The 22,971-nt window shown below is 46.5% G+C and overlaps 2 protein-coding genes and 1 gene segment (V, D, J or C); all 3 read right to left on the bottom strand.

Moving 5' to 3' along the window:
* Positions 1-22,971, bottom strand: part of LOC116459127 (probable non-functional immunoglobulin lambda variable 11-55) — a 346,106-nt gene that overhangs the window by 249,739 nt on the left and 73,396 nt on the right.
* The window catches only part of LOC116459129 (immunoglobulin lambda-1 light chain-like), a 325,567-nt gene that overhangs the window by 252,767 nt on the left and 49,829 nt on the right, over positions 1-22,971 (bottom strand). The gene's annotated exons all lie outside the window — the stretch shown is intronic.
* Positions 13,223-22,456, bottom strand: LOC116459125 (PRAME nuclear receptor transcriptional regulator). The gene is made up of 4 exons (XM_032139409.2): positions 22,253-22,456; positions 16,235-16,557; positions 15,198-15,806; positions 13,223-14,112 (listed from the first exon to the last, which is right to left on the bottom strand). Exons 1-4 carry the CDS (start codon positions 22,271-22,273, stop codon positions 13,542-13,544), a joined length of 1,524 nt encoding a protein of 507 aa, XP_031995300.1. The 5' UTR covers positions 22,274-22,456; the 3' UTR covers positions 13,223-13,541.

The raw sequence follows: 22,971 nt of genomic DNA, 5'->3' as shown, positions 1-22,971 counted from the left end.
CACTTCTAGAAGGTCTACACTATGAGCCTTGGACATGTGGGCTGCCTGAAGCCAGGGAGAGGAATGTCTAGTTCTGACTTTAGGAAAGCCAAAATTGGAAGCGGGGTCTTGGAGCCACCTCTTGCCAGTCAATATGGGGATACTCCCAGGCAGCAGGCTGGGCTCAGGAAACTACCTGCTCTCTTCCTTCTTCCTCCAGGAGTCCCATGGGTACCCACTGTTTACCTCCAACTTGTAGGTGAGAACATACAGTATTTGGTTTTCTGTTTCTGGGTTGGTTCACTTAGGATGGTGGCCTCTAGATCTATCCATGTTGCTGCAAAGGACATGACTTCATTCTTTTTTGTGGCTGCCTAGGACATTCTTAGATGACAAATTATGGTGACCCATGTTATCCCCAGCTCCTTCTGTCAAGAAAAAAAAGGGGTGGTCAGAGGGAGCCTCCAACTTTAATGGGTACTGCAAGGAAGAAGACTGGAGAACCGGTGACAGAAACATACTCTGCTGGGTCAAGTGATTTAGCTGAGTCTTACCACTGCAAGGCTCACCACTGCAAGGCTGGAGGAGACTGAGGCTTTGGGTAAACGCTCAGTCATTACCAGGTGGATTAAGGAAAAAACTCCAAGTAACAGTGAGTCATTGGAACAGACGAGAAAAAGTCCAAGTTATATCTAACACTGAAATCCTGAAATTGCATGTGTCTCTTCAGTGATTAGGAATGCATTTCTATCAGCTATTGAATAAATAGCTTATTTCGTACACGTTTTTATTAATTTAAAAACAAGGCTGCAGCAAACCACCATGGCACGTGTATAGCTATGTAACAAACCTGCACGTTCTACACATGTATCCCAGAACCTAAAGTATAATAATAATAATAATAATAAACAAGGCCAGGCATGGTGGCTCACACCTGCAATCCAAGCACTTTGGGAGGCTGAGGCGGGTGGATTGCCTGAGCTCAGGAGTTCGAGACTGGCCTGGTTGACATGGTAAAATCCCATGTCTACAAAAAATAGAAAAACTAGCCAGGTGTGGTGGCACGTGCCTGTGGTCCCAACTACTCAGGAGGCTGAGGTGGGAGGATTGCTTGAGCCTAGGAGGCAGAGGTTGCGGTGAGCCAAGATCGCACCGTAGCACTCCAACCTGGGTGACAGAGTGAGACCCAGCCTCAAAATGATTAATAATAATAATAATAATAATAAAAACAAAACAAACTAAACCACTCAGGAGAGATCAGTGGTCTAAAAGCATATTTTTACAATATATTCAGGGTTATTCCATTGTTTCTTAAAAACTACCTTTGGGAGCATCTCCCAAAACTTAATTTGGAAGTGTATTTTCTGGGTTGCAATAAATAAGCAAACAAAAAACTACCTTTAATTAAAAGTAATACTTAAATAGAGCTAAAAATAAAATCAAACACACAAAAAATCATCCATTACTTTTTTTTTAATATGGTGTCTTGCTCTGTTGCCCACCCAGGCTGGAGTGCAATGGTGCCATCTGGCTCACTGCAACCTCCGCCTCCCAGGTTCAAGCGATTCTCTCACCTCTGCCTCCTGAGTAGCTGGGACTACAGTGACGCGCCACCATGCCCAGCTCATTTTTGTATTTTTAGTAGAGACAGGGTTTCACCATGTTGGCCAGGTTGGTCTTGAACTCCTGACTTCAAGTGATCCCCTGCCTCAGCCTCCCGAGGTGCTGTGATTACAGGCATGAGCCACCACACCTGGCCAAAATTCATCCATTAATTGTAAACTAAGTTTCCCTTCTGCCCCAGATCACGGTTACCTGTCTCTATTCCCAAAATAAATGGCTGTTTAGAATTTCTGATGTGTCCTTCAATATATATTCTCTGCATCTACATACACTCATCTTCCCCTACCTTTTTATGTAAATGGATGTTTATTATTCACATACTCTATATTAAAATTGTGGTTTGTTAACATAATTTTACTGACTTATTTTAATTTGAATGGAGATAAATTTATAAAGGGGATTGATGATTATAATTTTTTTTGTTTTGTTTTGTTTTGTTTTGTTTTGTTTTTTTTGAGACGGAGTCTTGCTCTGTCGCCCAGGCTGGCGTGCAGTGGCGCAATCTCGGCTCACTGCAAGCTCCACCTCCTGGGTTCACGACATTCTCCTGCCTCAGCCTCTCTGAGTAGCTGGGACTACAGGCGCCCGCCACCACGCCCGGCTAATTTTTTTTGTATTTTTAGTAGAGACGGGGTTTCACCGTGGTCTCGATCTCCTGACCTCGTGATCCGCCCACCTTGGCCTCCCAAAGTGCTGGGATTACAAGCGTGAGCCACCGCGCCCGGTGATGATTATAATTTTATGTTTAAATGTTCTGAAGCAAACAGTAATGCATCTTATTTTCTGAGTAGGATGTGGGTTGATACTGCAAAGGCAAGCAAGCATGAGATGTTTCATTAACACAAAGCCTTGAGTGCCTCAAACCCCAAAATCAAAGCAACTTATCAATAAATGCCAAAAGATGCTAGTCTGACATATCTGTGTGCTATGGTTTGAATGCGAACCCCAAATCTCATGTGTGGGAAACTTAATTTCCAATGTGGGACTATTGAAAGGTGGGGCCTTTAAGAGGTGATTGAATCATGAGGGCTCTGCTTTCATGAATGAATGAATCCATTCATGGATTAATGGGTTAATGGGTTATCATGGGAGGGGAGCTGGTGGCTTTATAAGAAGAGAAGAGAGACCTGAGCCAACATATGCAGCCTCCTTCATGAGAAGCCCTCTGCGGCATCAGGATGCTGCAGAGCCCCCCAACCGGGTAAGAAGGCTCTTACCAGATATGCCCCCTCCACTTTGAGCTTCCCAGCCTCCATAACTATGAGAAAATAATTTTCTTTATAAACTACCCGGTTTCGGATATTTTGTTGTAAGCAACAGACAATGGACTAAGACGCTGTGTTATCTAGTTTTGTGATTCTTGTTTTATTATTTATTTATTTGGCCTCTTGTCAGAAACTTTTTTTTTTTTTTTTTTTTTGAGATAAAGTCCCACCCTGTCATCCAGACTGGAGTGCAATGGTGCCCTCATGGCTCACTGCTGCCTCGACCTCCCTGGCTCAAATGATCCTCCCACCTTAGCTTTTCAAGTAGCTGGGACCACTACGGGTGCGCGCCACCAAGACTGGCTATTACTTCTTTTTTTTTAATGTTGCCCAGGCTAGTCTCAAACTCCTGGCCTCAAAAAATCCTCCTGCCTCAGCCTCCCAAAGTGCTGGCATTGCAAGTGTGAGCCAGCACACCCAGCCCACCAAGAATTTTTTGAGACATGTACCTGAGTGATTAAGAGTTTAAGATTGGCTGGTCGCAGTGGCTCACGCCTATAATCCCAGCACTTGGGGAGGCCAAGGCGGGCAGATCACCTGAGGTCTGGAGTTCGAGACCAGCCTGAACAATATGGAGAAACCCCATCTCTACTAAAAATACAAAATTAGCCAGGCGTGATGGTGCATGCTTGTAATCCCAGCTACTGGAGAAGTCTGAGGCAGGAGAATCGCTTGAACCCGGGAGGCAGAGGTTGCGGTAAGCTGAGATCGTGCCATTGCACTCTAGCCTGGGCAACAGGCAACAAGAGTGAAACTCCGTCTCAGAAAAAAAAAAAAAAAAGTTTAGGATCTATACTCACTCTGCCTGGGTCCAAATCCTGGATATTATTAACTGTTTGACTTTGGGCAAGTTTATTAACACCTCCATTTTAAAAAAATCTGTAGTAGGAATATAATAATAATAAATGCACACCATCTCAGGATTTGATTACATGAAATAAAATATACAGAACTCCTACAACAGTGCCAGGAGTTTGAGGCCAGCCTGGGCAACATAGTGAGACCCCATCTCTACAAAGAATACATAAAAAATGAGGGGGGAATCACGGTGCACACCTGTGGACCCAGCTACTTGATAGGCTGAGATGGGAGGATTGCTTGAGCCGGGGAGGTCAAAGCTGCAGCAGTGCGGTGACTGTGTCCCAGTAATCCCAGCACTTTGGGAGGGCAAGGCAGGAGGATCCCTTGAGGCCAGGAGTTCGAGACCAGCCTGTGCCACATAACAAGACCCCATCTGTACAACAACAACAAAAATTCTCATGCAGTTAGGATTTGCCAGATATAATGCCAATTTCTAGGGCACAAAGGCAAATGGTAACTACCTCCCTGGATTGTTGTAAAATAATGCATGCAAAACATTTTGTGCCCCCAGTGATCCCTTCCTCATGGTGTCCCCACACTTTTATTTTGTGCTGTCACAATGAGCAGGGCACCACCAGGATATTGGGAAATAATGACGTGTGATTTCCAAGACTAGGTCATACAAAATATTTTGCCTTGCTCTCTTGAATCACCTGCTCTGGTGGAAAACAGACAACTGCTATGTCATAGCATTCAAGCAGCCCTATGGAGAGGTCCATGTGGTAAGGAACTGAGGCTTCCTGCCAACAGCCAAGTGAAAGAGCCATTTTGGAAGAGGATCCTCCAGCCCTCATCAAGTTGTCCAAGCCAACATTTTGAGTATAACCTCATGAGAGTCTCTGAGCAAGAACCACACAGCTAAGCTGCAGTAATTTTGAAGTAATAATGATTTATTGTTGTTAAGCCACTAAGTTTTGGGATAATTTGTTATGTAGTAATAGATAGCTAATATAGTTGTGCTTATTATGTTTGGTACTCGTTACTGTCACCACCACATCAGTGCATTGTTGTAGAAAACAAATTCTATGTATTAAATTGTTTTGTTTCCCCGCTGGATTAAGCTGGGCTCACAAGGGGAAACGTGCCCACCAGAGTTTTTTTCTTTTTTATGTAATCAAGTTTTTAAAGTTTTATTCTATTCTACTTTATTTTTTTAACTTCCAGGGTACATGTGCAGGATGTGCAGGTTTGTTATGTAAGTAAACATGTGCCATGATGGTTTGCTGCAACTATCAACCCATCACCTAAGTATTAAGCCCAATATGCATTAGCTCTTTTTCCTAATGCTCTACCCCCCTCCTACCCTCCCCCAAAAGGCCCCAGTGTGTGTTGTTCCCCTCCCTGTATCCATGTGTTCTCATTGTTAAGCTCTCCACTTATAAGTGAGAACATGTGGTGTCTGGTTTTCTGTTCCTGCGTTAGTTTGCTGAGGATAATGGCTTCCAGCTTATGGATGTATAGTATTCCATGGTGTGTATGTACCAGATTTTCTTTTTTATTTCTTTCTTTTTTGAGATGGAGTCTCACTCTATCGCCCAGCTGGAGTGCAGTGGCATGATCTCTGCTCACGGCAACCTCCGCCTCCCGGGTTCAAGAGATTCTCCTGCCTCAGCCTCCCGAGTAGCTGGGATTACAGGCGCATACCACCACGCCTGGCTAGTTTTTTGTATTTTTAGTAGAGACGGGGTTCCACCGTATTAGCCAGGATGGTCTCGATCTCCTTACCTCAGGTGATCTGCCTGCCTCGGCCTCCCAAAGTGTTGGGATTGCAGGCATGAGCCACTGCGCCCTGCCAGTACCACATTTTCTTTAACCAGCCTATCATTGATGGAAATTTGGGTTGATTCCATGCCTTTGCTACTGTGACTAGTGCTGCAATGAACATACACAAAATTATCTGAATGACTGCAGTAAACATCATGTATTTGTTTGCCAGCTACCATAATAAAATACCATAGATTGGGTGGCTTAACCAACAGAAATTTATTTTCCCACAATTCTGGAGGCTGGAAGTCCAAGATCAAGGTGTTGGCAGGGTTGGTTTCTTCTGAGGCCTTGGCTTGCAAGATGGCCACCTTCTTGCTATATCTTCACATGATCATTCCTCTGTGCATGTTCGTGTCCTAATTTTTTCTTCTTATAAGGACACCAGTCATTTTGGATTAGGGCTCTTTCATATGACTTCATTTTAATCTTAACTGCTTCTTTAAAAGCCCTTTCTGGAAATAAAGTCACATTCTGAGGTTACTGGGGGATAGAATTTCAACAAATGAATTTTGGGAGGACACAAATCAGCCCATAACACATCATTGCCAGCATCACATGTGGGGCATTCAACTGGAGAAACTGCCCTGATTTCTCATTTGAAGGTCTAAACACCTCTTTTATTGAAATAAACCAGGTTCTATTAAGAAGGCTGAATGTGCATCTGGCTTGATCAACAGGAATCTGGCTGCTTCAAATGCTTGACTTTTTCATTCTCAGAGAATGACATCAATGTTGAAATATTGAGTATATTCTATACAAAATCTTCATGTCACAATGAATAAGAAAAGTACTTTTTTTTGAGACAGGATCTTGCTGCAGTTTTTGGAGCGCACTGGCATGACATAACTCACTGTAGCTTCCATTTCTTGGGTTCAAGTAATCCTCCCACCTCAGCCTCCTGAGTAGCTGGGACTATAGGCATGTGCTACCACTCCAGGTTAATTATTATTATTATTATTTTTTTTTGAGACAGAGTTTCACTCTTGTGGCCCAGGCTGGAATGCAATGGCGCATTCTCTGCTCACTGCAACTTCCACCTCCCAGAATCAAGTGATTCTCTTGCCTCAGCCTCCCAAGTAGCTGGGACTACAGGCGCCCACCACCATGCCTGGCTAATTTTTTGTATTTTTTTAGTATTTTTTTGTATTTTTTTAGTAGAGACGGGATTTCACCATGTTAGCCAGGATGGTCTCAATCTCCTGACCTCCTGATCCACCCGCCTCAGGCTCCCAAAGTGCTGGGATTACAGGCATGAGCCACCACATCCGCCCACTCCATGCTAATTATTTTATTGTATTTTTAGTAGAGATGGGGTCTTGCTATGTTGCCCAGGCTGGAATCAAACTCCTGGGCTTAAGCAATCCTCCTGCCTCAGCCTCCCAAAGTGTTGGGATTATAGACACCAGCCACTGCACCCAGTCAAGAAAATATTTTCTAATACTGAATGCAGCTAAAGAATGCATGGTAAACCATTATTGTCCAAGTGGGACACTCAATATTTGAGATTCTGAGTGGTGCTATAATACTTGTTGCCTTGGTATCTGAGTGAGCACTTAGTCTAAGTATAATTATCTGGAGGAGTATATTAGGGTTCTCCAGAAAGACAGAACCAATAGAATGGATGAATAGATAGATGGATAGATAGATAGAAAGATAGATTGATAGGGCCAGGCGTGGTGGCTCATGTCTGTAATCCCAGCACTTTGGGAGGCCGAGGTGGGCAGATCACAAGGTCAGGAGATCGAGACCATCCTGGCTAACGCGGTGAAACCCCATCTCTACTAAAAATACAAAAAACTAACCAGATGTGGTGGCGGGCACCTGTAGTCCCAGCTACTCGGGAGGCTGAGGCAGGAGAATGGCATGAACCCGGGAGGCGGAGCTTGCGGTGAGCCGAGATTGCGCCACTGCACTCCAGCCTGAGCGACAGAGCAAGACTCCATCTCAAAAAAAAAAAAAAAAGAAAGATAGATTGATAGATAGATATGTGAGTATGTGAGGGGATTTGTTAGGGGAACTGTCTCATCCAATTATGAAGGCTGAGAAGTTCCACAGCAGGCCATCTGCAAGCTGGAGATCCTGGGATGCTGACAGCATGGCTCACTCTGAGTCCAAAAGCCTCAGAACTAGTGGTGTAATTCTCAGTCCAATGCTGAAGGCCTGAGAAGCTAGGGAGTGAGGGTGCACTGCTAGTGCAAGTTGTCGAGTCCAAAGACCAGAGAGCCTTGAGTTGTGACATCTAAGTACAGGAGAGAAAGAGTGTATCTCAGCTCCAAGAGGTAGATCAACACATTCACCTTTCCTCTGTTTTTGTTATTTTCAGTCCTGGCCTTTGGATGGTACCCACCTACAGGGAGGGCAGATCTTCCCCACCTAGTCCACTCACACTCACGTGTTAATCTCTTCTGGAAAAACAGACACACCCAAAGATAGTACTTTACCGGGCTTTTAGGTATTCTTTAATCCAGTCAAGATGACACCTAAAATTAACCGTCACAAGGGCATATTCAATTTGAATGGCCAAAATTATCTGATAGAGCCTTCATATACTTGTACTCAACAGATGTACTCTTGGGATTAAATGAGTTTATGCTCAAGAAATGATATTAGCCAGGCATAGGGGTGCATGCCGTTGTCCTAGCTACCCTGGAGACTAGGGCAGGAGGAGTATTGCTTGAGCCTGGGAGCTTGAGGCTGCAGTGAGCTGCGATGGTGCCACTGCACTCCAGCCTGGGTGACTGGGCAAGACCCCACTGCAAAGAGACAGAGGGAGAGAGAGAGAGAAGAAATGGTATCTGTTATTTTACATTAAAAGTTCTGGAATAGGGGAGTGCTATGGTCTGAATGTATCCCTCCAAAGTTCATGTTGGAATTTATGACCCAATGTGATAGTATTAAGAGGTGGGGCTTTTACGAGATGACTAGGCTATTAGAGGCCCACCCTTATGATGAATGAATTAATGTCCTTATCAAAGAGATTCCATTTCCACTATGCTGAGGGCAGAAAACAAACAAACAAACACACACAAATGAGGTTCCACACAGCACTCATCCTTTTTTCCCTTCCACCCTTCTGTCATGTGAGGACAAAGCAGCAAGGCTCCATTTTGGAAGCAGAGAGCAGCCCTCACCAAATCTGAATCTGTTGGTGCCTTGATATTGAACTTCCTAGCCTCTAGAACTGTGAGAAATGTTTCTGTTTTTGTTGTTGTTGTTGTTGTTGTTGTTTCCAAGACGAAGTCTTGCTCTTGTCGCCCAGGCTGGAGTGCAATGGTGTGATCTTGGCTCACTGCAACTTCCGCCTCCTGGGTTCAAGGGACTCTCCTGCCTCAGCCTCCCGAGTAGCTGGGATTACAGGCACGTGCCACCACGCCTGGCCAATTTTTGTACTTTTAGCAGAGATGGGGCCTCACCATGTTGGCCAGGCTGGTCTCAAACTCCTGACCTCAGGCGATCCGCCTGCCTCGGCCTCCCAAAGCGCTGGCATTGCAGGCTTGAGGCACCACTCCCAGCTGAGATGTTTCTGTTCTTTGTAAATTACCCAGTCTCAAGTATTTTGTTATAGCAGCAAAAGCAAATTAAGGAAGCTATAATATCAGGCTCTCTTCTAATTCCCTAGGCTCTGCTGCACGAATTGTATTTCCAGAAGTTCCCATAGGAAGCTCTCAGGAAATGAAATGGATATGAGGTAACGTCAAGTCGGGGAGTCAGTCTATGGAGGATCATAATCATACAACATGGTCCAGCCTTCCTATAATCTATTCTTTTTTTTTTTTTTTTTTTGAGACGGAGCTGCTCTGTCGCCCATGCTGGAATGCAATGGTGCGATCCTGGCTCACTGCAACCTCTGCCCCCCAGGTTCAAGAGATTCTCCTATCTCAGCCTCCTGAGTAGCTGGGACCACAGGCACACACCACCATACCTGGCTAGTTTTTTGGATTTTTGGTAGAGACTGGGTTTTGCCATGTTGCCCAGGCTGGTCTTGAACTCCTGAGCTCAGGCAATTTACCTACCTTGGCCTCCCAAAGTGCTGGGATTACAGGCATGAGCCACTGCACCCAGCTGTTTTCTGTTTTCTGGCTTTTTTTTTGAGACAGAGTCTCGCTCTGTTGCCCAGGCTGGAGTGCAGTGGTGCAATCTCGGCTCACTGCAACCTCTGCCTCCCGGGTTCAAGAGATTCTCCTGTCTCAGCCTCCGGAGTAGCTGGGATTACAGGCACCCGCCACCACACCCGGCTAATTTTTGTATTTTTAGTGGAGACGGGGTTTTGCCATGTTGTCCAAGCTGGTCTCAAACTCTTGACTTCAGGTGATCCACCCACCTTAGCCTACCAAAGTGGTGGGATTACAGGCACAAGCCACTGTGCTCGGCCTTGTTTTCTGTTTTTTTTTTTGTTTTGTTTTTTTTTTTTAAGAGATAGAGTCTTGCTCTGTCGCCTAGGCTGGAGTGCAGTGGCACAATCAGCTCACTGCAGCCTTGAACTCTTGGGCCCAAGAAATCCTCCCACCACAGCCTTCTGAGTAGCCAGGGCTATAGGTGAGCACTGGTTAAATTTTTAATTTTTTTGTAGAGACAGAGTCTTGTTATGTAGTATAGGCTGGTCTCAAACTTCTAGCCTCAAGTGGTCCTCCAGCCTCAGCCTCCCAAAATTTGGGAATTACAGGCATGAGCCACTGCATCTGACCATATAAAATGTTAATAAACTGACCAGGTGTGGTGGCTGATGCCTGTAATCCCAGTACTTTGGGAGGCTGAGGCAGGGAGATCACCTGAGGTCAGGAGTTCGAGACCAGTCTGGCCAACGTGGTGAAACCCCCATCTCTACTAAAAATACAAAAATTAGCCAGGCATGGTGGCCCATGCGTGTAATCCCAGCTACTTGGGAGGCTGAGGCAGGAGAATCGCTTGAATCTGGGAGGCAGAGGTTGTAGTGAGCCGAGATCACAGCACTGCACTCCAGCCTGGGCGACAGAGTGAGACTCCGTCTCAAAAAAAAAAAAAAGTTAATAAACCTTTTACTCCTGGCCTCAAGTGTTCCAGCTGCCCCAGCCTCCCAAAATGCTGGGATTACAAGCATGAGCCATTTATTTTTCTTTTTTTGAGACAGGAGCTCACTCTGTTACCCAGGCTGGAGTGTAGTAGCATGATCACAACTCACTGCGACCTTGAACTCCTGGATTCAAGTGATCCTCATGCCTCAGCCTCCTGTGTAGCTGGGACGATAGGTGCACACCGACATGCTCAGCTCATTCAAAAATTTTTTCATAGAGATGATGGGGTCTTGCTCTGCTGCCCAGCCTGGTCTTGAACTCCTGGACTCAAGCGATACTCTTGCCTTGGCTTCCCAAAATGCTAGGATTACAGGTGTGAGCTACTGTGCCTGGCCTTTGATTTTTAGACAAGGTCTTGCTCTATTGCCAAGGCTGGAGTGCATTGGTGTGATCATAGCTCACTGCAGCCTTGAATTCCTGAGTTTAAGTGATCCTCCTGCTTCAGTCTCCCAAGTTGCTAGGACTACAGGTGTGTGCTACCATGCCCAGCTACTTTATGTATATTTTGATTCCAAAGTCTGAAAAAAGTTTTCCAGATTCATCTCCAGGTCAAATAATGTCCCTACTGTCAGGCATCCTGCTTTAGAAGCAAGATGTAGCATTTTTCTTCCTTTACTTGCAGCAGGCAGCTAATAACCGTTATCCTGTGCTGGACCATCCATGTTCTATGCATTCTAACGTGTGCTTTACATAAAAAATTAGCCCAAGTGACCCTCACTGTGACATTACATGGCACGTATTATTAATCTTTTTTTTTTTTTTTGAGGTGGGGTCTCACTTTGTCGCCAAGGCTGGACTACAATGGCTCATGCCTGTAATCCCAGTACTTTGGGAGGCTGAGTTGGGAAGATCCCTTGAACCCAGGACTTCAAGACTAGCCTGGACAACATAGGAAGACCCCCATCTCTAGAAAAAATAAAAACATAGCCATGCACGGTGGCATGTGCCTGTGGTCCCAGCTACTTGGGAAGCTGAGAAAGGAGGATCACTTGAGCCTGGGAGGTTGAGGCTGCAGTGAGCCATGATCATGCCACTACACTCCGGCCTGGGTGACAGAGTGGGACCCTATCTCTAAAAAGAGAAAGAAAGAGGGAGAGCTTTTAAAAAATGGCAAAACGTGCCCACAAGCTGATGGGCCTATTTCTTTTTCTTTTTTTTATTTATTGAGACGGAGTCTTGCTCTGTCACCCAGGCTGGAGTACAGTGGCGTGATCTCAGCTCACTGCAACCTCTGCTTCCCAGGCTTAAGCGATTCTCCTGCCTCAGCCTCCTGAGTAGCTGGAAATACAGGCACCTGCCATCATGCCCGGCTAATTTTTGTATTTTTAGTAGAGACAGGGTTTCACCATGTTGGCCAGTCTGGTCTCGAACTCCTGACCTCAGGTGATCCGCCTGCCTCAGCTTCCCAAAGTGCTGGGATTACAGGCATGAGCCACCGCGCCCAGCCAATTTCTGTTTCTTATAGAGCTTACGGTAGAAGGCTTGAAGATGGGAAGAGAAGAAAAAAGGTTGAAGGGCCCAGCTGCTGTGTGTTGCAAGACAGGAAATTGCTGACAGTCTGCAATGCCAGCAGCCTCATGGGTGGTTATCACCAGGACAGAGGCCTCAGAACAGGCAGGACTGGGTGTGCTGGCACTCACAGCTACGTGCAGATAGAGCCCACCCCTGGGCCTTGGTGTGTGACCTTCTTCCCAGGTGCTGCTTTGGGAAGCTGTACAGTGAGGGAGGTGAGGCAGCCTAAGGGCAGGACACACTAGCATGGGAGCAGTGGCAGGCCAAGTAGGCTGACTGCCCAGGGATTGCAGAGTCCACCTGCACAGTATGACATCTCCCATCCTTTTGGATAGATTGTTCTATAAGGTGGCCTCCACCTACCCCCAACTCCCAAATCTGACATTCATCCACCTACTTCCCCTGAAGAGCTCCCTAACACCTGCCATGAGTTTGTTCACTCTTGGGACCCCAAATCCAAGGCATCTCACTGGCTGAGATTCAGCTTACCACCTCATTGATGGGGGGACTCTTATGTCGAAGAAGTAATTTTCTCACTGATAGGACCACAAGATGTCATCCTATTTTTAATGTGGGTACAAATACTAAATAAATATGATCTTAGTGTTTTGCCAAAAGGAAGGAAGATGTTTTTAACGGTCCACAATTAAATTCAGAAAGGGGCTGGACCTGGTGGGATGGGTTGGTGAGGCCCAGAGGCTCCACCTCAAGTGCAGTACTGGACATCCCCTTCCAGTACGGGAGGTCTGACTTGTGCACAGTTAAGCCCAATACTGGCACAGTCACAGGCCAGGGATGGAGGCTTATGAGTCCACTGGAAAACAGGGAGGACTGAGTCCAGGGTCTCAGGGGGTTTAGTAGTGAGGGCTCCTGTGAAGAACCCTTCACTCAGTGGTGCTCATTACCATCCCCTTCCTTAGTATGTTCCAGGCCCTGAGGATGTACCTTGCATGCTCTGATCCTTTGAACACCAAAGAAATAAGCAAGGAGATAACAGATGCCCCCAAAGAGACGAATGGTGTCATGAGATCTGGGGGCTGGGACCTTGTCCAGCCTAAAGGTGTAAGTACCATGGATAAGCAGTTGTCTTATTTAATCAGCAACTGGAGATTTCCTAAGGTTTAACCGGGAAAGCAGGTTCATATACTACAAGACACCAGGTGCTTCACATTGCTTCTCTTTATTTTCAACAGTTTCTTTACAACAGTTTACACAGGGATTAACTCCTACATATACTTCCCAAGCCAGAATCTCCCTTTAGAAATTCAGATTCTATTTCTAACTCTGTAAGATGTATCTCCCCAAAGATCCCATTAACTCCTCAAGTCAACATCTGCCTACCCCCAACTTCCCCTTTTTTTCCTCACTCACACTGAACATTTGTCTGAAACTGTGGCTGCTTTGTTGCTTCAAGATGCATGCACATCCTGGCTTCAGTGTCCAAGTATGCAGAATGAAGCATTTGATATGTGCACCCAGCTAGTTAGGCATGAAACAGGGGCACAGGATGGGCTCTGTCATACAAGGTTCTGCCCCTACAGTGAGGACAGGGGTTGGCACTAAGCCAGACCATGCTGGGCCGCCCCGACTCGCACAGCAACTCCCTGAGCCTGGCATGCAGATAGGCAAGTCTCCCCAGGTGGAGGGTACCATGGACGTCCTCGCAACCCTCCAGGAGTACAGGACACAGCACGTGGGTCAGATTTCTCAGCCCGATGAGGTGCTGCAGGAGACTCTGCAGGGCAGATATGGAGATGGGATTCCCCCAGAAGCTTAAGGTCGTAAGCTGGGAGCAGTGGCTCAGGGAAGGCAGGAGGACAAGGAGCTGATCATCTATGATCCCACAATCATCAAAGTCCAGGTCCTGGAGGGTGGCAGAGGCTCTCTCCAGCAGAGCTTGGAGGGGCTCGGGACTTACATCGGTCAGTGTGACCCCACTTAGACTCAGGACACTTAGCTGAGTGACGCTGGGGCTCTGGGACAGATGCATCACATCCCCTTCCGAAAGCCGACAGTTAGTTATTGAGAGGGTTTCCAAGGGGTTCATCACGTGCCTGCAAATAGACAAAGCAGTTAGTGCTGGGGAATGGTGGCAGTGGGGTGGGGAGACTGGAGAGAGGCCCATTTCACCAAAACCCAAAGTCTTCCAGATGATGGTTAACCCCCAGGATGCCATGCTGTAAAGGAGCATTCAAGGACTACAAGTTCAGGTTTAGTCCTTTCTCCATCATTTGCTGCATAAGTGGGTCAAGTAAACAAAGATCTCAAACACTCCCCTGGCTGATCTGTGAGGCAGGGTCCAACAGAGACTTCTTAGGTGGTGTGAGCATGAACTGAATTGAGAGAGCCTGATTTGATGTCTCAAGTAAGGAAAGGCATCAGTGAATTTTAGTATTTAAAGATACAACCGAAAATACTTTCTTTCAACTCAGGCTTCCTCTGCCACTGCCTGGGCCCTAGTCACCTGTATCTCTGTGGCCAATGAAGCTACTAGGGAGTATTCACAGAGGACAAACTGGGGCAAGGTCAGCAACATTCCAAGGGGGTTCCCAGGCTGCAGAGCTACCTTAGATCACTGTATCATCAGCAAACAACCTATCAATTTTTGCAATTCCTCTCTCTTGTTCCTTCTCCCACATCTCCAGAATCCTGCATTTCCCACCTATTACCTTAACTGGAATTCTAAATCACCCTTTACAGACAGGAAATCTGAGGCAGGTTTAGAGGCAGTGGCTCATGTTGAGAAGCTGGTGAGCACACAGCTTACAATTTCAAATCTCACCTTTGATGGACTTTCCCTTCTTCAATGCCCTCCTTGCTTATTTTTGATCATCTTAGGCATCACTTCCTAAGGAAGAATGCCTAAAGGCACCCTTGCCAAGCCCCAACCTCCCATTACAGAGTTTTCTAACAAGGAGTCACTGTTAATAGCATCTATCCTAATGTATACCTCTAACCCTTATGAGTAGTAGTTATGTGATACCATGCTTGGGGACAGTGGTGAACAAGACATGTTAACTGGTAGTGACTTGCTCACTCTTGCATTATCAGTGGCTGGCATATACAAGATACCCTTTATTGTTTACTGCAATAAAGAAGGGCTTGCTCTGGTCTGTAGAGAAACCTCACCATCCCGCACCTGAGCAACTGATCCAGGCGGCCTCTAAGGAAAAATAAAGAGTCCACATAGAGAGCCTGCAGGCACTGCAGACTGAGGAACTGAGAGGTGAACTGGGCGATATACTGCTCTTCCTTCTCCGGGGAAATGTAGGAAGACGCATGGATGTGGGAGAGGAGGAGTCTACGCAGATTAATCATCTGGCCCAGGTAAGGAGAAAATTTTGCCCAGGTGGGTAGCTTCCAGGTACAAGTCACTTCCAAATCTTCAATAGAGTCCAGCTGCACCATTTTCAGGATCATCTTGATATTCTGCAAGGGCACTGCAAAAATCTTCAGCTTCTTACAGCACAGACGTAGTACATTTTTCTTTCGCTTCACTTTCTCAATGAGGTAGGAGAACAGTTCATCACAGGCACCTTCCTTGAGGGACAGGTCTACGAGCACCTCTATTGGAATGAAGGGCTGCTCTGCCTCTGTGCTCAAACCATCTACTTTTCGCTTCTTTGTCACGGGCTGAGCTGCTTCTGGCTCTGGAAATGAGTACAGACTGGCCCTGTTTCCAGACCATACAGTCCAGAAGTCCTGATGAGAGTTCTTCCGTAAATCCAGCACTTGAAGTTTCCACCTCCTGTGGGGAAAAACAGGTAATTAGCTGAGATGCTTTAAGATCAACTTAAGATAAGACCATGAGTCTCATAATGTAGGTAAGAACCAAACGGGCATCCACCTTAGATCTGCACTTTTACTCCATACTTTAGGCATCAGCTGCTTCCTTTCCCACTAGGCTCCTGGGATCCTTCCTGGTCCCCACTTCCCACCCCACTAGGAGGAAGCAGGTGCATGTTCCTTCAGACACCTCTGCATTTTAATCAGTGCCACATGTCCAGAAGCCCATTCCAAGAGTGACCCCTACAGTAGCCCCAAGGCCTCCCTGAACTTCCTTGCTGGCACCATCAGAGCCTCTGGCCCAGCCTTAGGTGCTCCATGCTCCCTGACCCCAGCTGCATCCTGCTCAGGTTCCCAGGGCCCCACACCAAGCTGCTAGGTCACCCTTACCTGGGGCGAACCTCCTGGGCAAGGAGCACATCAAGTCCATCAAGCACAGCTTTGAAGGTCTCCAGGTGAAGCTGTTGCCCCTTCATCAACACTCCCAGAGGGAGGGAGGTGAAGGGCCAGGCCTGCACCATTGCCTTCAGGGTCTGGCTGTGTCTCCCGTCAAAGGCTGCCATGAAGAGTGGCGGGAAGAGCTCCCTGGGAAGCAACTCTAGGGCGGCGATGGCCAGGGCCTCATCCTTCAGCAGGCTCTGCCCTGCCAGCTCCACAAGTCTCCGTGGGCCTGTCCACACGCTCATGCTGATGTATCGGCTCTGAATGGAACCCTGAGGAAACAGAGGGAGCAAGGCATCCCTCTCAGCCCAAGCATAAGCAACTCTATCTTTTCCTCACCCTTCTGAGGGACCAACTTAGGGCCAAAGTCACTGTGCTAGCAACAGCAGGGGAGTTCTCAGTTGACCCCGATTCCACTCTGCACTCGGTGGCCACAAAGCCACAGCTCTGCTGGCACCAGGATGAACATCTCATCAAGTGTAGAGGAGGGGACAGGATGGCCACTGGCCCCATCCTGTATCTACCCACTACTCTATTTAATTCTAGTCCCCCTGGGAAGTGAGAACTAAGGAGCCTGAGAGCTGACCCTGCTCATTTTGGGAAAAAGTTTCTGATGATCACTCAAAGGCAATTCAAATGGGAGTGTCACACAGCCCAGGACAGCATCCTTCTCTGCTCCAACAAATAAGCCAGATGGGAAAGATTAGGAACACACACACAATGCACAATGGATGCCATTATATTTCACTAAAAATTTTTAAATGAGAAACTACAGAAGCAGCACAACAGTATTACACAGCAACTGGAAGTAAAATTAAAAAAAAAACATTCTGAGACATGTATTTTAAGTGTGTCTCTTTTACGTGTATTAAGCGTTACTACTTTGACATGGAAATCAGCGGAGCAAACACTTCACAATAAAACAAAGCTTGGTTCTTTTTCCCCAAAACATTAGTTTTAAAATGGAGAAACAAAAATTATGTATATTTATGGTGTACAATATGATGCTCTGAAATATGTATACATTGTAGAATGGGTACCTTAAGCTAATTAACGTATGTATGATCTCACATATGTGTGGTGAGAATACCTGAAATGTACTCTTAGCAATTTTCATGTATACAATACATTATTAACTACAGTTACCGTCTTGTATACTAGATATCTTGAAAAAGCCTCCACCCTCCAGCACAGTGGCTCATGTCTGTAATCCCAGCATTTTGGGAGGCCAAGGTGGGAGAATGGCTTGAGCCCAGGAGTTCAAGACCAGCCTGGGCAACACAAGGAGACCTCATCTCTATTAAAAAAAAAAAAAAAAAAAAAAGAAAATGTCTTTAATTCCAAAGCATCTGAAAAGAAAAGAAAAGAAAAAAATCTATGGAATATTTTTTAACTTTTTAGTTAAAATGGAATATTTTTTAACCTTTTAGTTAAAAAAAAGCCTAACTAGTAAATCACTGATTTAAAAAATCATAAATGATGCAAATTATAATTGCTTGCCACATACTATTTAAACTGTAATAAAGTAAAATTCAAACTATATGTCTTTTATTTTCCAAAACAAAAAAAGCCATTTAAGAAATTATTTTTAACATATACAAAATGGCAGAAATCAAAATGTTTGGGATTCAATATAAATAATAAATGTTCCAGGTAATGGTTATACTAATTACCATAATTTGATCATTACACACTATATATGCATAAACTAAAATTTCACATGTATCCTATAAATATGTACGATTATTGTGTATCAATTAAGAAATCAATCCAATAACCAAAGAAAAATGTTTGGAATTAAGGCAAAACTACATTTAGAGGCAAGAACAAAGCCTGTTCCTTTGTAAGGAAAGAAAAAGGAAAACCATCTAAGCAGCATTGGCCCTCATGGCCCGTGGAGACCCTGGGCTGACAGTAGAAGGCAGTGGCCATAGCCTGAGGTTCCCGACTCACCAGACCCAGCTGTGGTGCAGAAGCCTTCTGCCTAGACCTCTGGGAGGACCACAACATTGACTCCAAGGCCTCTGGGTCCCTCCTCTGGCCCCTCTGAAACTATTACAGGCCTTTCTGGGCATACCTCCCCTTTCAACTCCACGCTGCCAATGGGAGAGCCAAATCTAATTACATTCCTGGATCTCCAGCCAGTGCATCCTGATGGGGTTTTTTTACTTACTTCAGGTTCAACTGATTGAATGGGACGTCCATTTACAAAAAGGAAGGAAAAAGTGAACAAAACCACCCAGAGAGTATAACTGTTAGGGGAATTTTTGGCCACATCAAAATTACCCAAATTTCCAGTTAAGATAGCTTTATGAAGAGCATCATGACATTACCCCTCCCCACTCCCAAACAACCCCCAAGTATCAAATTGTCACTTATACCCCATGTTCCCTAACACAGCAAATCACATGCCTATTCAGGGAGAAAGGGAGGAACAACAGAGGGGTAGCTGGTCTTCCAGACTTTGAAAGTCAAGGCTGTCCTGCAGGAAGGTGGGTCAAAATTACACTACAACTAGGAGTTAGTCAGAATAAGGCTGGGCATTTGTAATGGGACTGAGTGGATTACCACAAAGACAGATAGGTTTTTTGGGGGGCGGAATTGAAAGACTTTGACCTGGATGGAGTAGAGAAATTAAAAAGGGGAATAGCTAAGGAAGATGAAAGATAGTTCCAGTAAAGCCAAGGTAATCACTAAGGCAGGGAGGGAGTTCAATCTTCCTCCTTCCCTAGAGGCAAAGGGTGTTTTCTCCCAGAAAGTCAGGATCCTCTTGGCAAATAGCCTTGACAAGATTAAATCTAGGAATGTGGGCTGGAGAGGTGGGATAGAGGGTGATATTGGTGACCAAACCTAGGACAGCATTTTCAAGTCTGAAAGACCTTGTGGTTTCTTAGGAATCTTGGAGCCAGGGAGAGAAATAAACAAGGGCTGAAAGCACACATCCCTGCCATTAAGGAAGTTGTCAGAAGACCTTCTCTTTATGGTTAGGTGTCCTCTTCCACACCAGGGCTGTTCACAAGCAGCAGGTCAGGCCTTTACCACAAACATAATCTCCAATGGCCAGCCCCTTCCTAAGTATTACTAATGTTTCCACACTTCAAGAAAACAGCTGTTCCTTCTTGCCCCTAAGCTTCTCAGGTACAGAGATTCTGGTCAGCGAGATGCAATCAGGCCTATCAATTAGACTCAATTTTTCTCTTTCCATGCTAGGCACAGTGCACAAATACATTTTCTGTCACAAAAATTGAAGTTACATTTGGCATTTAAGGATCTGCTTAGGGATGATTACTATCCTGGGCCTGATCACCCATTGGTGCTTTTGAAGTTTCAGAACCTCTCCACCCAAAGAATTCTCCAGGCCATCTCTGCCTCATGCACTGTGAAGTCCCCACAGTTCTTATATTCTACTGGCAAGTGTCCAGCTGGAATGTCTTGGGGCCTGGCTTTGTTTGCTGTGGCCTGCGTAAGGAGGCTGTAATTCGTTGAAGCACGTTTTTCATTTTGGTTCTCTCTCTGCAGACTACTTTCTCCTACTTTTCACCCTCAACACCAAATGGCCTTCGTGAAAACTGGGTTAAACTACAATTTGTTCTACATTTCCTTTAATTCCCAGGCAATCATCTTTACTTATCAGCTGCAGGAGACTGAGATTAGTAATAAAGGTCATTATCAATGTCCCTAATTATCAAGCACCTACTGGGCACAGAAAAGGCCGCAGCAGTTCTCATTCATTACCCCAAATAGCCTTCACAGGAAATCTAAAGTTCACTGTCATTTTCATTTTTAGTCTTGTAAGTCCTTGACTTTGTCTGGGGGAGAACCTGCTCAGCTCCAGGCAAGCAGGAATTGGTAGCCCTTATGTGAGGAGTTTAGAAAGATTTTCATTTCCCTCCCTATCAATCTAAGTGTTAGAAAGGGCTGATAAGCTCCATATAAACCATGGAAAAACAGGAAAACTAAGTAAGTCCAACAGTTAGGGAAGTTTCTATGGGATCCCCGCTTCCAGGAGATCCAAGGGAGGAGGAGGAACCGCGATCAAGTGTGAGTTGTGCAATCTCCCTGTGAGGCAGTGACACTCCTCTGTCCAGCTTCACACTGCCAGTTTGTCCAGTGGCACTGGAGGAAGCAGCACCAGGGGCACATATGCACAAAGGTGCTGTCCTTCCTCCCAGTGTAAGGGAGGAGTGAAAAGACTGGGGCCCAGCATGACTCCTAGGGTCCAGGCATGAATTGGGGAGACATTTCTGCATGTCCTGTATACTGGTTCTTATGGTCCTTGTGGGCTGCGCAGGCCAGAGTGGCCTCTGAGCTCATCAGGGGGGTGGTCTGCACCCTCCTCTCTAGTCATAGAATCCCAGTGGGGATCCCCAAAGTATCTGCACCAGATCCTTCAGGTCTTTTTTTTGGAGTGCAATGGCGCAATCTTGGCTCACTGCAACCTCAGCCTTCTGGGTTCAAACGATTCTCCTGCCTCAGCCTCCTGAGTAGCTGTGATTACAGGCACACGCCCCCACACACGGCTATTTTTTTGTATTTTTAGTAGAGACAGGGTTTCACCATGTTGGCCAGGCTGGTCTCAAACTCCTGACCTCAAGTGATCTGCCCACCTAGGCCTCCCAAAGTGTTGAAATTACAGGCGTGAGCCACCGTGCCCAGCCTCTTTTTCTTTTTTAGACACAGGGTCTTACTACGTTTCCCAGGCTGGTCTTGAACTCTTGGGCTCAAGTGATCCACCCATTTCAGCCTCCCAAATGCTGGGATTACAGGTGTGTGGATACCAACAGCACCCGATACAGGCGTGTGGATACCAACAGCACCCAAGCACGGTCCCACAGTACAATGCACAGGGTCATCCTTGAGCCTTTGGTTCCAGCACGAGTCTCCCGGCTTCAACCCAGGTTGCATGTCCTCCCTGATCTTCCCAGGTGGCACCCAAGGATAAGGCAGTGCAATCTTGTTGCTCACTTCCCAAGACCGACACTTACCCCTAATGGCCTAAGCCCATGGGGCAGTGAGATCAAAGCCTCCCTGAGCTCATGTTCTCTGACACCACTCGGAAGTGTGGGCTTTGGCATCTGATTACCCCGGGGAAAGGTTCTGAATGTAACTGTGGCTTTGGCAATAAAGTCCACAATACATTAGGATTTTTTGTTTTGTTTTGTTTTGAGAAGGAGTTTCACTCTTGTCGCCCAGGCTAGAGTGCACTGGCACCATCTTGGCTCACTGCAACCTCCACCTCCTGGGTTCAAGCGATTCTCCTGCTCCTGCCTCAGCCTCCCGAGTGGCTGCGACTACAGGTGTAGGCCACCAGGCCCAGCTAATTTTTTTTCTATTTTTAGTAGAGACAGGATTTCACCATTTTGGCCAGGCTAGTCTCGAACTCTTGACCTCAGGTGATCCACCCGCCTCGGCCTCCCATAGTACTGAGATTGGGATTACATGCATGAGCCACCATGCCCAGCCTAGGGTTAATTTTTTTCCTTGGAGACGGAGTCTCGCTCTGTCACCAGGCTGGAGTGCAGTGGCATGATCTTGCCTCACTGCAACCTTGGCCTCCTGGGTTCAAGCGATTCTCCTGCCTCAGCCACTTGAGTAGCTAGGAGGACTACAGGCGCATGCCACCACACCCGGCTAATTTTTGTACTTTAGTAGACACGGGGTTTCACAGTGTTAGCCAGGAATGGTCTCAATCTCCTGACCTGGTGATCTGCCCACCTCAGCCTCCCAAAGTGCTGGGATCACAGGCATGAGCCACCGCGCCCAGCCCTAGGGTTGATTCTCATACAAAGACAGCAGGAGAAGTGAAATGCTCTTTTGGGGAAATGACCAGAAACAATAAAAGCGGCTCCTGCCTCTTCGTCTACTGTGAGGGACCTCAGGATGCAGCTCCCATCTGGCTCGAGTGACAAGGACAGAAGGGAACAGGGCTTCTCTGAGCACCTCAGACAGCTCAGGGGACCTTCTTACCCGCAAACGTCTTCGTTCCATTTTGAAGCGACTTAGGCTGGCCTCCGGACCTCCAACGCTTGGATTTCTAGGTCTCAGTCACTTGTTTCCACGCACGTCTGAGAGTAATAATCAAAATGCTCCAAAAAGAAGGATACATGTATAATATTTACGAAGCAACGGCCTCCTGTGAAAACCTCCGCAAATACTGCTGAGGAAACTGACAACTGGCGACTTAATCCCACCCTTTCAGTGCAAATCTCTAGCTCCAAACCTGAGCACCAGTGTCTCCTGGGCTAAACCGGGGGGGCAGGAGGAACACCATACCATGTGGTTGGTCACAAGTGACCCCTGTGGTCAAGGACCCTGACTACGGTCTTGCAGCGACATTTCTGCCTCTGTTCCCGCCTTCCTAGGATGCCTATGCCACTGCCTGGGCCGTCCCCAACCCCCAGCACCTTCAGAAGGGCCGAGTCCCAGAGCATCCACAGCATTACAAATGCGCACCCACCCTGGAGAGCTCCAACCATGAGCACCGCCGCCTCGGTTCAAGGCATCCTTACAGCCACAACTCCTCAACTGTGGCCAATTTTTCGGGGCAGGCCGCCAGGGGTGACCCAAGTGGCGCATATTATTTTCTTCGGTCTTCAACCCATTTCCAGAGAGAACACAGGGACCTGGGACAGGGGTGGTGCCGGGGCATAAGCCCAAGGTCACCCTGCGGGAAAGCGGAGGAATCG

Source organism: Hylobates moloch, unplaced genomic scaffold (genome assembly GCF_009828535.3).
Source record: "Hylobates moloch isolate HMO894 unplaced genomic scaffold, HMol_V3 SCAFFOLD_19, whole genome shotgun sequence".
NCBI classification, from domain to species: domain Eukaryota; kingdom Metazoa; phylum Chordata; class Mammalia; order Primates; family Hylobatidae; genus Hylobates; species Hylobates moloch.
Note: the sequence above shows the minus strand (reverse complement) of the source record. Positions and strands in the feature narration are given on the sequence as shown.